We start from the raw sequence: 16,418 nt of genomic DNA, 5'->3' as shown, positions 1-16,418 counted from the left end.
ATACATATTTATAGTTTGATGTATAAATACAGTATATAATAGGCTATATATATATTTTAGATTTCCACTGCTGTAAATGAAACCCAGATCCATCACAGCTGGAGACAGTGGTTGCAGGGGTGGGGGACTTTGCACGCCCACTCAGCTGAGCTCCGGACTCAGAAGCACCCCCTATGTGAAAACATGCCGGATGTCGGTGCAGCTCATGATCATCTTACTCTCTGTTTTTCATGATAAGCTGCTTCCTCCTGCAACACGCGCTGACGAATAGACGAAAGATGCTCCGTGTCTGGAGAAGGGCTCAGATTCAGCGTTCACACTGATGTTACAGAGACGAGTTGGCGCTCCGTCGCCGCTGGAAACCGGCCGGCGATGAACGGTTTATTTCCAGAGACGTAGCCGCGGCTGCACACCTCCGTTACTTGGAAACCGTCAGAGATTTGCTGCGGAAAGTTTTTCTCTTCGGATGGAAGAAGTTTTGAGACAAAGCGGTTTCCACGGGGCTGTTTTTCTCCACTGTGTCGGTGAGTTAGACTGAAGATTCACTTTGGAGTTCATTTACCAAGCAGCTGTTTGTTTGGGACTGAACATTTGAGTTTTCATAATGCACTCATAATTGCATTGTTTTACGTACAGGAATTACGAGGCTACTCGTGTTTTGTAAAACGGAGAGAAGGCCACACCTGCACATTGACATAAAGTAGTATGCTTTACATTAGGCTGTTATGGATACTTCAATATCCTGCTTTACTGATGATGGTTTAGCAGACCGTCAAATATGAATTACCCTATTTCTATAGAGGAGGCTATTATGTATGAGAAACCAACGTGTCATTTTCAAAATATGGTGAATAAACCACCATATACAAGACAGTATGGATGAAATTTGCTGTTTGAAAACGGGCTAAGCTAAACAAACATGACATGAAAGGCTACTTATATACAATCAATGTAACTAAATACATTTACTCCAGCAATGTAACGTCACTTATACAGTTTACTTGAGTATTTCCATTTTATGCTACTATATTTAGCCTACATTACAATTAAAGTGAAATATTGTACTTTTTACTCTACTGCATTTACTTGACAGCTGTATTGAATATGATTGGTTTTTGAAATATACAGTATTGATACAAATTAATCTGCCTAACAGAATACATTTGTTGAAATCTCCACCTTAACAGGCTTTAACGTTAAAATGCTGTTTACACCTTAAAGCATCAGCAAATAATAATCCAACAATATAATATGTCAAGGAGCCGTTGTGCTGCATGAGAACCTTTATTTTAGATCCCTTAAGGACATTTAACCGTTATACCTATGTACTTTTACGAAAGTAAAAATATGAAAGCAGCATTTGTACTTGTAATTAATCATTTTTAAATTGTGGTATTGCTACATTTACTCAAGTACAGGATCTGAATACTTCTGCCAGCACTGTATATATATATATATATATATATATATATATGTATATATATATATATATATATATATATACATATATATATATATATGTCCTGCAGTATTAGCCAGTACTTGTGCTGATAGACAAAAAGATATGGCCAACTCCTCAGCATACACTGTATATATATTATATATATATATACATGTATATATATATATAATATAAATGATATGGCCAACTCCTCAGCATATACTGTATATATATTATATATATATATATATATATATATAGATATATATATATATCAGGCACTCGTTGATATTTCGTTCTCTCATAAGAAAAAGGAATATTCACAAGAATAATCCTATAGTTTTTAAAGTAATAACGCAGTCTTAAATTTTGATTTATTTAGATCTTAAATTGAGATAGAACCTTATAATTTCAAGATCACATTGTTTTAAGTGTTAAACTCTTGCCAAGTCGTCTTTGGCAGTACCCGTGCCTTATTGTATGTTCTTCTGTCTGTCAGTGATGGTGGAGGCAGCCGGGCTCTGAGTGACACCATGTCTTGGGAGGAGTTCATCGAGCTCCGTGACCTGAGGGCGGACAGAGAGCAGATAGAGCTGACACACGGCACACATTCGCCCTGCTCACCTCCACGCCTCGAGAGAGCCAACGCCCTGAGGATCAGCCCGGGGAAGGTGCCAGACCTGCTGAGCCGGGCGGGCATCATCAGAGTCCTGAGCAGCACCCAGGACCCCCAGGTCCCTGAGGAGAAGGGGGAGGGACACAACTTCCAGCCCTGCAGCCATTCTCAGCCCACATGGTGTGACCTGTGTGGAGACTTCATCTGGGGCCTTTACAAGCAGAGCCTGCGGTGTGTCAGTGAGTACAGGCTGTTTGTGTGCATGTGTGATCGCCTCTGCGCATATACAGGAGCAGAAATGATAGCAAGACTGAGAGCAGGAGGAAAATGGGTCGAACGGGGAAAGATGTAGCCACCAATGTATAGTTGGAGGCCAAAATAACCCTTCAACACATAGACATCTTCATCTTTGTCTGCTTGATTGGCAATGCCATACATTTCCTCCATGTTGTTAATTTGAAGTAGCAGAATCTAACGTGCATGCAGTTGTTCAAGTGGTTTTGGTGGTGAGATCATGATCTAGGCTCAGAGTCCGATACAGACCTGTATGCTCTTCTTGCTCGAGACTCATCTTAGAGTTGCAGCAATCTCGAACTTCCTTTTCATCAAATGAAACCCACTGAAATGTAGCTGCGGTTTATGTAAAGCATTTAATGTGCAGGGGGGAAAAAGCTTCTTTACAGTTATCTAAATATTAAAACGCAGTTCAATCAAATTCATTCATCGTCTTTGCTAGAATTTGATACAAATTTATAAGACATCCGATATTTTGTCTTGATCTGAGTATTGTATAATTTAGCTCTGCTTATTTCACAGCTTCACTCAACATATGCAGGTTTGCTAATTGTGTCAAGACAGGTCTTTGCTATTTATATATACTCTGTAGACTCAGTGGCCATTTAATCACGTACACCTGCACAATCTAATACAGTCCAATACTGTTCCACCATAAAGTCTACTTTTAGTATGTATATCATTTTCAGTTCTTGGTGACATTGTCAGAAATGTGTAATTTTGATGATATAGTATGTTTATCATTGAGGCCCTTGTATATAAAGGTGGTGTTGAACTGATCTGCATTATATTCAGTGGTGTTTGTAATATTCTGCCCCCGTATGTATGCAAATTAAAATGGAAGGAAATAGATACACCTCTCAATACAATGTTGTCCGGTACAACACCACCTTTAACTACGACCTCAATAATAAACACACGTTTGAATTTACATATTTCCAACCATGCCAATGACAATGCAGGGGAAAGCAAACTTAAAGGTACTGCAATGACCAGAAATGGCCAGAGGACGACATCCTATTGAGAATCGTACACGACACTATAATCTCACGCGTGTTTACAGTCGATGTCATGTGTATTTATGTGTTTGGCAGTGTTTGTGTAAACCCGTGACTTTCTACACTTCCAGATTGTAGATTCACGTGCCACTACCGCTGCCGTGCTCTGATCCGGCTGGACTGCAGCTGGGACCGAGGATCCGTGGCTGAGCACACATTGGTAGTGGAGCACACCATAGAAACAGACACCAATGTGGTAAGCACCTTTTGTATTTGGCATTCTGACCGGCCTAGTATTCCCTGGTTGTTCATAAGCACAATCAAAGAACATCAAGAAGTTATTGCCTTATTGTACCACGATGGTTAGTTACCTTTAAAAATGAGACAATCGGTGAGGAAACTAGTAGCTTCTATATCAGCCTCTACTTTGCGTGTTACATTACGTGATACTGCTACCTGGTAATTCTGCTGGACTGCTTTTAGGAACAAGATCATATGTTTAACGGACAGAAATGGGAACTATTTTACATGGCAATGAAACCACGGCGGTAATCCAGTTCCACTTACTGCAATCTGGAGAAGTTTGTTATTGTTGAGAAACACAAAACGTGGCAGGTATCTGGTTCAGTTTATTGAAGTACTGCAGGGAAACATCTGTCTGCAGAGTCAGACAGCTGTTACACCCATTGTTTTATACATTTAAGAAAATGAAGTCAACACTTTGATTTTTTCAGCATGATGTACCATCATATGTTTTCACTTTAATTTTAAGAGTTTCATGTTTTAGTCCTGTCTTTGCTTTGTTTTTTATAAAGACATAACAAGTGTAAACATTGTAATATACCCTATCCAGATAAACAGAGAGATAAAGTCAAGTCTCTGCATCTTAAATCTTACCAGAAGAAGACTCCTCACTGTGCTTCTCTGCACCACATTGTTATTTATAAAGAGGGGGGTCAAGGCTACAAGCCCATAGTCGTTCAAGGCAGCTGGGTTTGGTTTCTTGGTAACAGGTTGTATTCCCTCTCTAGCCAACACATGTTGCTTATCAAAGGGAATGTCTGGAATGTAAAAACTTCAGCGGAGTATGAACAGTATGAAGACATTTCTGGATATAGTCTTGGTGCTTGGGTTTTTGTGTGCATAAGGCCTTTTACACAACAGATGTTTTCACTTGACATAGCAGGAGAACGTACAGGTGGATCCATTGGTGATGGCTCTGTGATAGTGGTGTGTACCAATAAGCAGTGAAAACCGTACCACAAAATCAGAGTTGGTTCAATCAGAGTTTAATTTCAGAACAGCATGAATATTTCTGGGTGTAGCAGTCCACATATGTGAACTCGTAACTTCACACTAGGAGGCTCCAAAGTATTTCCTGCCGGTACACATTAGCCAGTAATGTGTAATGTGTATATGCGGATAGCTCAAAAGATATGAGCAACTCCTCAGCATGTGAGACAAACACTGAGGATAGTTTACAAATGTCTTCACCAGTTGGACACGTGCCCCATGGTTTTTATGTTCTCTGTGTTATTACTTGAACCAATTAAAAGTGTATGCTAGGGGCGGCATGTTCCAGATGAACAAAGGAGGATTGTTTATCTGTCTCAAAATCATAGCTTTAAATGCAGAAATTAAAGACAATTTTATCAACATACCTGATTATAATTTTCTGTAGCCAGAGTCTCACTACAAGGTTATAAACTTAGTACCGAGTCCTATTTTAGTATCAGTCCGCTTGATGGTTTAAAAAGAGTTCACATTGCAGCATACTGAAAACTAGGGATTCATAGGTTTTTTTTAAGCTGAAACTTTACAGATGTGACCTGAGACCTGAGATGCCACAGTTATTAGATGCAAAAATGTATTTTCTATTGAGTACTGATCTGATACTAGAGCTGCCCTGTTCCCAAAGTTAAAATCTGTACATCTCACTCAGTGGGACTCATTTGACAAATTTTTATTAACATGATAATTGTTGTGGCACAAAAGAAAGATTGGCGGCTCTCCGTGTACATGAATGTAACTGATTACTAAACATAGGATTTTATGACACTGACATGACATTGATAACAATCTGGCATATTGGATTGATGCATCCCTGTTATTTATCAATTCACCTGCAGAGCAGTTTCTCAATTATTGTATTAATAGTCTGTTTGTTTAATTGTTTTGTTCATAAAATGTAAGAACAGGCTGGCAAATGTCTTTCACAATTTCCCAGGGTGACATTCATATTGCTCTTTTTTTCTGACCAACTGTCCAAAATCTTTCATTTATAAGGTTAAAAACCCAGAGAGAATTAGTTTCATATCATATGTACTTTCTCATAAATAGGAGCATTCAGAAAAATCTGATTGCCAGTGATAATTGGGACTTGGCAGTTGACGTGAACACTCTCTACAAGTTAAAAAATATTTTTAGCATAACTCAAATACGACATGAAGGCGGCATAATGAAGGATCCTGGTGAGTTGCATTATGGGAATTGTGGAATCCAGTGTTTGAAGCGCGACTAGGCCCTGAAGGTTATGATATCTCGGCCTCTGCTGCTTTGATTCTGTTTCATTTTTTGTCTTCCTCTTCCTCAAGTTTCTTGGTTGTATGGAAGTCAATGGAAAAATCCAAATTTTCTATTGATCGACTAATCGATTCAATGGCAAAATGTTTCAGTGCAACTGAAAACATCACACCCATATCAATAAAGTGTATTTGTTTGCATATGGTGGCATTTAGCGGGATTCGGGGAATCTCCCTCTTTCCCCCTGAGAGATAACATGGTTTCCGCTCAAGCTTTTCAAACTAAATAAGGAAAATGTCTCCTAACTTGGCGGTCTCAGTACAAGTATTGTATGTTTGGTGCCTTTGAGTTGAACATATTTACTCACAGCTCATACATTGATGAATAAAAAGACTCACATGTTGACCATAGACTGTAGGACCAGGCCGACCTATTATCACGTGACAAACTTAGGGGTGAGGGAGCAGCATCCGTGGGAGAGGCGGCAAAAAGAAGAGGGGAGGTGGGAGGGAGGGAGGAGGTCAAGACTTTGGCATTTCCCCTCACCGTCCAATGGGCGACCGGCTACGATGGGTTTGTGTATTTTCCAAACTCAGCTCAACGGACGTGGGTGGGGCCTCGGCGAGGGGAAGGAAGCGAGGCAGCAAGGGCGGGGGCCTGAATACATCCTGTTTCACACAGACCGAGTACAGTTGAAACGTGGCCGGTTGAAGTTAAGAGGAAAACGAAGATAGTAGTATTTAGTCGATTTAGACTGTTGTTATCAAGGCGCAACCGAGATATCACGTCCTCTGAGAGATCAGTTAACTGTTGAAGTTAGCCATTAATTGCCGTTATTTAGAACATTTCAGCCGGACTTCTGTTCAACCAGGTTTTTGTGTTGAGCTAACTAAGCGTGATTTAACGTTACTTTCACACTTTTTAGTCGTATCTTAAGCTCCCGGTTGTTGACCCTCGTGGTAAAGTGTTTTTGACCGGTAAGTCAGCATGACAAACGCGGCTAGCAGCTCGGAGAAAACTCCGTCCTTCGAGATGACCTGGGGCAGCTCCACCAGCAGCGGCTACTGCAGCGAGGAGGAGCCCGACTCTGAGTTCGAGCAGTACTTCACCGCCCGGACATCGTTCTTCCCCAAAACCCGGAAAGATAACGTTACTGCTAACGTAAAGCAGGTGAGAAGCCCGAAAAGGGTTAACAAAAAATAACGTTAGGTTTGAATAAAAAAACTCCTCAATGTAAAAAGGAGAAGTGAGACCAGAGAGATGGGTGATGGGGTGGTTCTCTCGCGTTATTTGAGGTTTCTGCTCTCTTTGACAGCTGTTCTGCTTAAATTGAGCATTTTATCCACATGTTTATGAGTCAAATGCAACTGTGTTGCTCAAGGGCACTCCAGCTGAGAGGATGTTTGCCAATGTGAGCTTGCAGGTTAAAGGGTGGAGCCGTGGTTCCAGTTTTGAGTAAATAGACTTGACACTTCTAACAAACATTGGATTGAGAACCTATAATAAAAGGCATGTCAGCACTGGTGGAAGAACCACAATCCAGCAGTGCAACTTTTTAATTGTAACAAGCACAGACCCACAGCTTAACTCTTGCAGAGAACAACTCGACTGTCATGTTGTATGACGCATGCCGGCTTCTCAGGTTTCCAGCCTAACACCCACCATTCATTGACGATTCAGGTTTCTCATACTTATTTCCCAATCACTGATGATTCATGTGTTGTTTTGGGTTTGTTAATTTTCTGTTCCTTTAGTCACCCACGCCCATTAAAGGTCTCAGCTGTCTTTATTGAAAAGCAGACGCTGTTTATTGTAAAACTCAGTGACATTCACCCTTTTTTGTGTCTCTGTGCAGAGGCCATTTTTGATTCACGTTGTTGGCACTGTTTGATCGGGCACTCCTTTTGTGGACATGTGGGAATGCAGTTGTTGCATAGGTTTTTCCTCCTGTTACCAAATGGGAAAGCTCAACATGGCCCACTTTATTGATTTATTGACTTGTTAACGGCAGCATATTAACTCTACAGTCTTTCAATCTGCGTAAGGTTCCCCACCATTGATCTTCTTCTGCTCTACGTCGATTTATAAGCTACCCAGCCCTTTTAAAGCTTGCAACATTGCCTGGTTTGTGGTCATTAATCCATAGTAATGGATATAGAGAGAGGCAAGGTAGAGTTAGATATATTCTAACGATATTTTGAAGAAGAGAAAAAAACCTCCATTCGTGTAGAAATGCTTGTTTGTAATAATGGAGAAAGAGTATCAATGCAGCGTCCACAGATACTGGATATGGATTTTACTCCTCAGGAAACCCCCTGCTCCTAGGAACCTCAAGGAATGAGCTGGAGCAGAGTATGGAAAATAAATTTGTGCTGCCTCGCACTGGTGTTGCATTTTCTTACTATACAGGAAATACCAGTTGGTCAGTTTACTCAGGAAAAGCTCTAATGGAACTAATTGCCAAATGTGCATGACTGAGACATGACTGAGACGGTGCGGTTGATGAGGCAGCTGACTTCACAGGATGTGTCTGTAAAACAAGGGAGGACTTTGTCTCTCCCACTTGTGAGAGCCGGAGAGGGGAGGCTATTTTTACATGAATACCAAGTCGAAGAATGCGATGCAGAACCGTTGGTCGCACTCATTACAAACAGCTGCAAGTTGCACATACCCCTCCTTCCTATAACCCCTCCTGGGCCGAGGAATCGGAGCAGTCGTACAGGATTGGGCAGCGCTGACATCATCGTTTTTGCCTTTGCTGTGTTGTAAGGAAGTTGAGTCTGATGCAACTGGTGCTCACTGTTAGAAATAACGGTGGCCTAACAGGAAGTCAATTAACTACAGTTTTACTAAAGTTTGGTTGTTTGTAATTCTCTTCTGAACAACATTAGTTGCGGAAGAAGAACTTATTTAAATCATCACACTAGTTTCTTTTACACAATAGCTTCACACCTTCTTCCAACATTCTCAATTCCTGAAAACTTACTTTTCAACACACCTGATATGTTTTTAGGATTGGTACAAAAAAGTAAGTTGACAATTTTTAAGAATGTAATGCACAACTAAACCGTGTCCAGTGTCCATTCATGTACCGGTGCATTGTGGGTGTTGTGTGTGGCTCTTTCTCTGGGTCCTGCTGTGGTTTGGAGATGAGCCCTGCCACCTGGTGGTTTAACACTGTAACTCCTCACTGTCTCCTCCAGGATGAACAAATTGAATGGGGAAAGCAGGAGTTGACCACTGCAGATATTCAGCAGAAGGTGAAGGAATACAACGCTCAAATCAACAGCAATCTGTTCATGAACACGGTGAGCAGCGATGATCTACAACAAATCCATGCATTATTAAGGCGGCAGGGTTTTTTTTATTCAGTGAAACATTTTTATTTTACTCAACAGAACAAGGATGGCTCCTACACTGGCTTTATAAAGGTGCAGTTCAAGTTGGCCCGTCCTGTGTCAGTTCCACCTCCAAAGAAAGGAGGTCACGATGCCGGAGGGAGGAAGGCTACCGGAGTGAAGCGTCGCACCTCTTTCTACCTTCCAAAGGATGCGTCCAAGCACCTGCACATAAGCTCACGCACTTCTGCCCGTGAGGTCATCGAGGTTTTGTTGAAAAAGTTCACAGTGGTGGATAACCCTGGCAAGTTTGCTCTGTTTGAGCGTAGCGAGCGTCATGACCAAGGTATCACTCCACTTCATTATGCTTACACATTTGACCTCCTGCAGTGTTTTTAAATCAAAATGTGCATGCTTTACATTAAGTTGAGTTGGGGTTTTTTTCTGCTCTTTCAGTTTATATTCGCAAGGTCTCTGATAATGAGAGTCCCCTCCGCCTGCGTCTGTGTACTGGGCCCAATGAGAAAGTCCTCAGCTTTGTTCTGAAAGAGAATGAAACTGGAGAAGTCAATGTGAGTGTAACATGGATTTGTGAGTAAGGGCCAAACCCTGTGGTAAGTTTATAAAGTGTACTAACGGTACATTTTTACTCTTCTTACAGTGGCATGCCTTCTCCATGCCTGAGTTGAAGAACTTTGTGCGCATGTTGCAGCGTGAAGAGGAGGAGCACGTCAAGCAGATAGTGAAGCGGTACGCTGTGGCCCGTGCGAGGATGCGGGAGGCTCTGGCCGGCTCGACCCCCGGCTGAGCCGACTCTGCGCTCGGGGTTGAACGTGCACCTCTTGGCTGGACAATCGCCTGAAGACGACCAGTCATCGCTGCATCCAAAGATCCCAGATAATACAACTCTAAACGCCTCTTGGGTGAACGAGAGAGTGAAACAGGGCGCAAGACAATGAGAGCGAGAGAGAGCTAGCGCGAATGTGCGTGTGAAATGATGCGAGAGATGAGAAGTGCCTTACACCTGGAGAGTCTGATGTGCCTGAGAGAATTGAGTTGAGAGAAATGCCACTGGCAGATGAGACTGTGATGTCTGATAATCCCGTGTACCTCAGCTGTGTCACTTTAACTTTTAAAGAAAATGTCAGGGATGGTTTTTGGCATTTTTTGGTTTAAAAATATGATTAATTTACATTTGTAGATGCAGTGCTAAAGTCAAGCCCCATATTGTAATTGAGCCGATAATCACACGTCTGGAAGTTACATTCCTTTTTATTTTTCCAGATTACAAATTTGGCAACATGTCCAATCATGATATTACTGCCGAGTTCAGATCAACTTAATCTGGTCCTTTAACAGCCTACCATGAAAACCTTCAACTCCCATTATGACATTTGGAAAAGTTAAATACACATTTGTTGCTGAAGAGTATTTGGATTTTCATTTGACCCAGGCTCAGAAATCTGCCATGTCCTCTCGACACCCCTGATGGGTGCAACTCTTTGTTTTTTATTTTACGGTCAAATTGTGAATTTGACTGATGTATGGACATTTGTATGCAACTATGAATGTCGGAGAGAGCCGTGTCACTCTGGTTGACTGGAACCTTGAATGAATATTGGTATACATGTGTTTCACTGAAAGCTGTTTGTCATTCCTTCATATCTTTGTTTATTTCTGTCCTTTAAGAAAATGGTTTTCTGTCGTTCTTCGGTTCACTAACATTGTATCCGGCCATGCACGTATTTACATGTTGAAGCTACAATGTGACAAATGTGCACCGCGTTCAGTAAAGAATTTCCCAGTTCAAATAAGTTTCTTTATTTCTTGTATATCGTTAATAAACGTGGAAATATGCCCGTGTTATATTTGGGTGATAAGCCCCAAAACGGGACGATAAAATAACCCAGCTCTCCACAAACAAAACCCTAACCCCCACATCGTAGACATAGTTAAACGCAATTTTTATCCGACCCTCTTTTAGATTAACATCCCCGTCATGATGTTAAGTAGTAGAAAGTACAATGACTTCCGGTAACTGTCTCGGTACCGCCTGTCTGTCCAATCAGCTGATCTCCATCGTAAGGACCAAAACAGCTAACGCTAGCTTAACGTAGCCGGGGGTAAAAGTTATGAAAGGACATGACGATTTAATACGGTATTATAAGGTAGGATGTTGTCAATATTCTGTTTTTGCGTCGTTTGGTGGTCTATGGCGAAGATGATTTGGTGTTTGTTTAGGAGACATGTCGCTGTGTCTGGCTCGTCAACGTTTAGCTGTTGTAGCTAACCTGCGTCAGAAGCTAACAGGCTAACTCACCTTAATATGCAGGCGACGTTAGCTACAGCTAGCTACATGTTCTTAGCTAGCCCAATACTATGTGGTGCTTCATGGGACATGTTCTTGGCGTTACGTTTAAAATGACGGTTGTTTTTACACCGTAATGTGGCAATGTAACTAACGCTAATAATCAGATTGCTCGCGTTTAGGATTATATGGTTGTGTGTTAGCTTCCTGTGAAGCTAGCATAACGTAAAGGTTCCAATACAGCGTTAGCGTCGACATTGTCTCGTTTAGTGAACTGATATTATGTATATTAATTTCGTCTATTTTAAGATCGACAACAGTTCTTTTGATTCAATGCGTTTCTGAATCAAGTTCTGACTCCTTACAGGGTAAAATGATCATGCATCACATTGATAATAGCTGCATTAAATCTAGTGTATCACAGTGAATCAGTAATACAGTATTTGATCAAAGAGTTACACAAGTAGTCACACAGCTACCTGAACACCAGTTAGAGAAAGTCAAGTCTGATGTGTGTGTGTTTCTTCTCAGATCCTGGCTTTGATGAGGAATTGAGAGCGTCTGGCCACCAACCAGATTGAAAGCATTAACTGGAGACTAACTATGTCTTATCTCTGAGAATGGGAGGAAGTGGATCCAAAGCCAAAGGTGTCTGGCCTTTCTCAGGCAGTGGAGCTGGAGGGGATTCAGCCAGTGATGGGAACGAGCAGTCTGTGGCCCGCCTCAAAGGTTCCAGAGGTGCCACACCGTTTGTTTTTACCAGGAGGAGGTAAATAAAACATGATTGGAAAATGGTAATGTTCGCTTCACCCAAATAACAATTTAGTTTGTTAAGTAATCCTAGTGGAGGTTGTTTTTATGTGGTTTGAGATAATAATATCCTGGAAATACAATGGAGGAGAACGGCTGTATAATAAATGCATTTTACGCCTGTATTATATGCTGGAAATAGAGATATGACACAAAATGAGGGGAGAGAGAGATGGGAATGACTTGCAACAAAGGTCTCAGGCTGGATGGAACCCGGGATGCTGGGATTCATAGTCATCACCCTAACCCCTACTTCACCAGGGCACCTCAAATAGAAAGAGTCCCATTGAAAGACTGTCCACCGGGAGGTATGTGGATGGTTTTAGTCAGAGGCAGATCTGTTCATCTGTTCAAATGATTAACTTTATTCATCCCCATCAGGGCAATTAATTAACAACAATCAATAGCAGAGCACACACGCAGCTAAGAACACAAAATAATACAATAAATAGTTAAAATACTTAAAAGTTGAAAGTGTAAATTAGCTAAAATATGCTAGGTGTTAGCTGTGGGAAGTAAGGGCCGGTGTCTCAAAACCTCCATTAAACTTTGCTGGATGAGGTATGGGAGAAAATACAAGATAGTGTTTTTGTTTTTTGGATAAACTGAGCATGTAATTGTCACTTAAATGTGATCTGTTGCAAGTTTCTATCTCCTGACTTGTAGTTTTAGACTGATGTTGACTTGCTGTGTTGGCAGTTCTTTGTACTATGACGAGGACGGCGACCTTGCTCATGAGTTCTACGAAGAGACTGTGGTGACAAAAAACGGCAGAAAAAAGTCCAAGTTGAAGAGGATTCAAAAAAATCTGGTTCCACAGGTGAGCCAGGGACACATTTTGGCAATGCTAATCTGAGTGAAGCATGTTCTGAATGATTTGTGGATTTTAATATTTATGCACTTTTTTTTTTTAGGGACTTGTGAAGCTTGACCACCCCTGTATACATGTAGATTTCCCCGTCGTCCTCAGTGAGGTGTGAAAAGTTGCACTGGACTGATATACTATGAAGTGCAGCAACAGGAACTCTTCCCGGAGCAAAGTTTTGTCCCCGTGTCAGAGCATCAAAGTCAAGACTGGAGCCGTAGTCCGGAGAGCAAAAGGAAAAATCAAGCTGTCGTCTAAAACTGATATATTGAATGAAATGTTATACATTTGAATTCAACTTCGGTCAGAGGGTTCCCTGTTCACAAAAATCCATATTTTGATATTCACAGAAGTAGTGGTGGTTCAGGTTGTGTGTCCACTACCCAGCTGATATGTAAGCAGTCTTAGAGAATACATCAGATGAAGATGTATGTGTTCTTTTGCAGGGAAAAACATCCTTGATGTGAAAAAAGGCTTTAACGGTTTATGCCTTCTGTGAGACGTAGAGTGAAACTGTATGTGTTCATGTGGGCACTTAGGTTTGTTTGTTTGAGTGAGTGTGTGTGAGAGACGGGAACGGAAGATGTAGTTACAGGGTAGAATAATGGATTGTGAAATTTATTATATATATATATACATATATATATATATATATATATGGTCATGTTCTGTATTGTCACGTCTGAGTCTGTCTCAGTAACCGGAGCTCAGACCTGCACTAGTGAACATAATGTACTGTAAATAATATCAGATTTCTTAGTTGGAATTACTTGAATAAATGGTTTACTGAGCTGAATATCTGAACTTTTCTATTATGTTTGTTATGACCTCCTATTAACCTCCTATTACCATTGAGTTATGTCAAATAACACATTTAATTTCTTGGTCCCAAACGCATCTTACTTTTAATGTTAGCTGATGAAAAGGTTATCAATTAAAGGAATTTTGTTATTATCTTAGGTAAGGAAATCATATTTCCTTTCTTGCCAAGAGTTAGATGAGATTTATACCACTCTTGGATTAAACCAACAAGATAAAACGTGATAATTAGAGGGATTTACAGGTGCTGGTAGGTGTATTTTGTTACCTTTGAGTAGACTCTCACAACCTGTTTCATCCTGTGTACAGACTTCATGCTAAGCTAAGCTAGCCATTCATACTGAATGCACAGACCTGAAAGTAGTTTCAATTGTTTCATCTCACAAAAGAAGTGAATACATGTTTTTTTCCAAAATGTAAGTTCCAGTCACCAACTATAGAAAGAACTGCAGTTATAGAATGAAAACTCATTGTGTGCTCAGTGCAATCATTTCAGTTTACTGGAAGTGAGGGGACTACAAAGTGGAAATTGCATTTAGTGAAGTGGTCACTTTTGAAAAATGTAGTCCGCAATTCCCGCACTTCCATGACTGCTGTAATTATAACCCTGATATATCCAGTCTTATTTTTAGCTGTTCCTCATTGTCGTCTTTAATTTCCTTTGCTGAGCTGTACGGCTGCTGTGTGCAACCAAAGCCAGATTTGATTTATTTATACCTAGTTATTATCCAAAGATGGAGAACACATTTACATTTCAACAACATGTAAGGTTTCCCACCTCTAGATGGCAGCAGAAATCTCCACCAGTACGAGCTCAAATGAACGTGTGACCATGTTTGTTGTGACACACTGTATGTTTACTCTCTTACCTCTAATGAGAATCCTGTGCAGTTAGACTCACCACGGAGGTGGACGATTAAATTAAATGCTGCTTCATGGACACGCTGAAAGACTTAAATTGTTCCAGATGGCAGAATATGAAACTTGAACAGTAAATGTCAACATATTTCAGCATAGCTGACAAATCCCCACAGTAAATGGGTAGGGCTTCCGTTGCAGACATTCTCTTGTGCCTGTAATTGTGTGGAATGTGGTTAGTGGGTGTGTTCTGGGGCCAGAGGTCAGTCGCTTTGATGTGCTTCCTCTCCACTGGTCTTTGATGTTTTGCTAAATGTCCAGCTTATATTATAAGGATGAACCCCTTTCACATAAAGCCATAAAAAAGAACTTGAACATGAATATGAAACCGTATATAGCTCTGTTGAACTATACAATGTGTTCTGGGGTGTCTTCAGGGTGTTTTATGAAAGGGATACATTGTCCATGTGATGGTGGGCGGGAGAGATAGTCATAAATTATCAGCAGGCTTGAAAAATAAGTAGAATATGCTTTGAATTACAAACAATAAATATATATATTGTTTTCTTAGGGATTACGTAACATACTGTATATAGCTGTTTGAAGTAAAACAGCAGTGTAGCCTTTATTTAATCTCTTTTCACATTTGGATTATGTTACTGAGATATAGTGTGATCACACACAGTGCATGTGACTAACAGAGCTGCTGAAAGAACGGAAACAAGGACAATGTATGGTAACAGCCTGTGTTTCTCATCGATACATAAGCCACATGAGCGTGTGGGTTTAGGTGCAAACAGCTGCAGTGGGATACCAGCATGTATTTTAGGGCCCTAATAGATCATTTAGCTACTTTTCCTCTCATACAAATGGGGGGTTTTGGATCTTGTTTTTGGCCAGTGCCATCAGGGCAAATGAGGCAGTAAACTTTTATTAACGCCGAACCCAAGAAATTCCTTATATCCCAGTTTACCAATTCACACGAATACCCAAATGTATCGCAATGCATAAGTGTTTGGGACGCAAAGTGAAGGTGGCCGGGCGTGCTTCCAGTTTCCCTGCCATTGTGTTTTGCTTCCTGAGTTCTGCTGATGTAACGTTCAGGAGGCAGAGGTCAAAGGGAAAACCAAGCCGTTCCTTTCCCTCCCCTCTTCATTCACATGGGTTGTTCATGCTCTACATTTTCCTTAAACACAACAGAGAGAGAGAGTAACTGATGACATGGCGAGGTGAGTCAGCAAAGCTCGGAAAACAAAGAGCGGAACGGACTCTGACACAGGAAATCATCTCACTTCCAGGCCTTGACCTCACACCACAATCATGTGCTCAGGGATCCGTCAGCTCACGAGTATCCGCGAAGAATAAGTCTGCTTTTCAGAGTAACACACCGTTCTTCGAAACGTTACCGACAGAAACACTTTTGACAGCTGTCCGCACTCACATTTCCTTCTTCCAATTTACACAGAGTTTGAAAACTGGTGGGTTTATTTGATTAATGTGTCAATGCGCGGCCACTACCCTCTTCTCCCATAGTCACCATCGCTCATG

The 16,418-nt window shown here is 41.0% G+C and overlaps 2 protein-coding genes across 3 annotated transcripts; both read left to right on the top strand.

Annotated features, from left to right (window-relative positions):
* Window positions 1–230: 230 nt before the first annotated feature.
* LOC306775122 (ras association domain-containing protein 1-like) lies at window positions 231–10,018 on the top strand (the record flags this gene model as incomplete). 2 transcript variants are annotated; one of them, XM_079265373.1, is made up of 7 exons in its annotated part: window positions 231–524; window positions 1,941–2,296; window positions 3,481–3,605; window positions 9,076–9,180; window positions 9,271–9,556; window positions 9,667–9,782; window positions 9,872–10,018. In XM_079265373.1, exons 2-7 carry the CDS (start codon window positions 1,975–1,977, stop codon window positions 10,016–10,018), a joined length of 1,101 nt encoding a protein of 366 aa, XP_079121499.1. In that variant the 5' UTR covers window positions 231–524; window positions 1,941–1,974. The 2 variants fall into 2 exon arrangements, with proteins under 2 accessions (XP_079121499.1, XP_079121500.1); XM_079265374.1 differs by lacking the exons at window positions 231–524; window positions 1,941–2,296; window positions 3,481–3,605 and adding an exon at window positions 6,555–7,042.
* Window positions 10,019–11,284: 1,266 nt separating this feature from the next.
* On the top strand, window positions 11,285–13,983 carry tusc2a (tumor suppressor 2, mitochondrial calcium regulator a). Its single transcript, XM_079265375.1, has 4 exons — window positions 11,285–11,378; window positions 12,050–12,287; window positions 13,028–13,148; window positions 13,243–13,983. Exons 2-4 carry the CDS (start codon window positions 12,139–12,141, stop codon window positions 13,306–13,308), a joined length of 336 nt encoding a protein of 111 aa, XP_079121501.1. The 5' UTR covers window positions 11,285–11,378; window positions 12,050–12,138; the 3' UTR covers window positions 13,309–13,983.
* The last annotated feature ends 2,435 nt before the right edge of the window (window positions 13,984–16,418 follow it).

Source organism: Melanostigma gelatinosum (genome assembly GCF_949748355.1).
Source record: "Melanostigma gelatinosum genome assembly, chromosome: 3".
Classification (NCBI taxonomy): domain Eukaryota; kingdom Metazoa; phylum Chordata; class Actinopteri; order Perciformes; family Zoarcidae; genus Melanostigma; species Melanostigma gelatinosum.
Note: the sequence above shows the minus strand (reverse complement) of the source record. Positions and strands in the feature narration are given on the sequence as shown.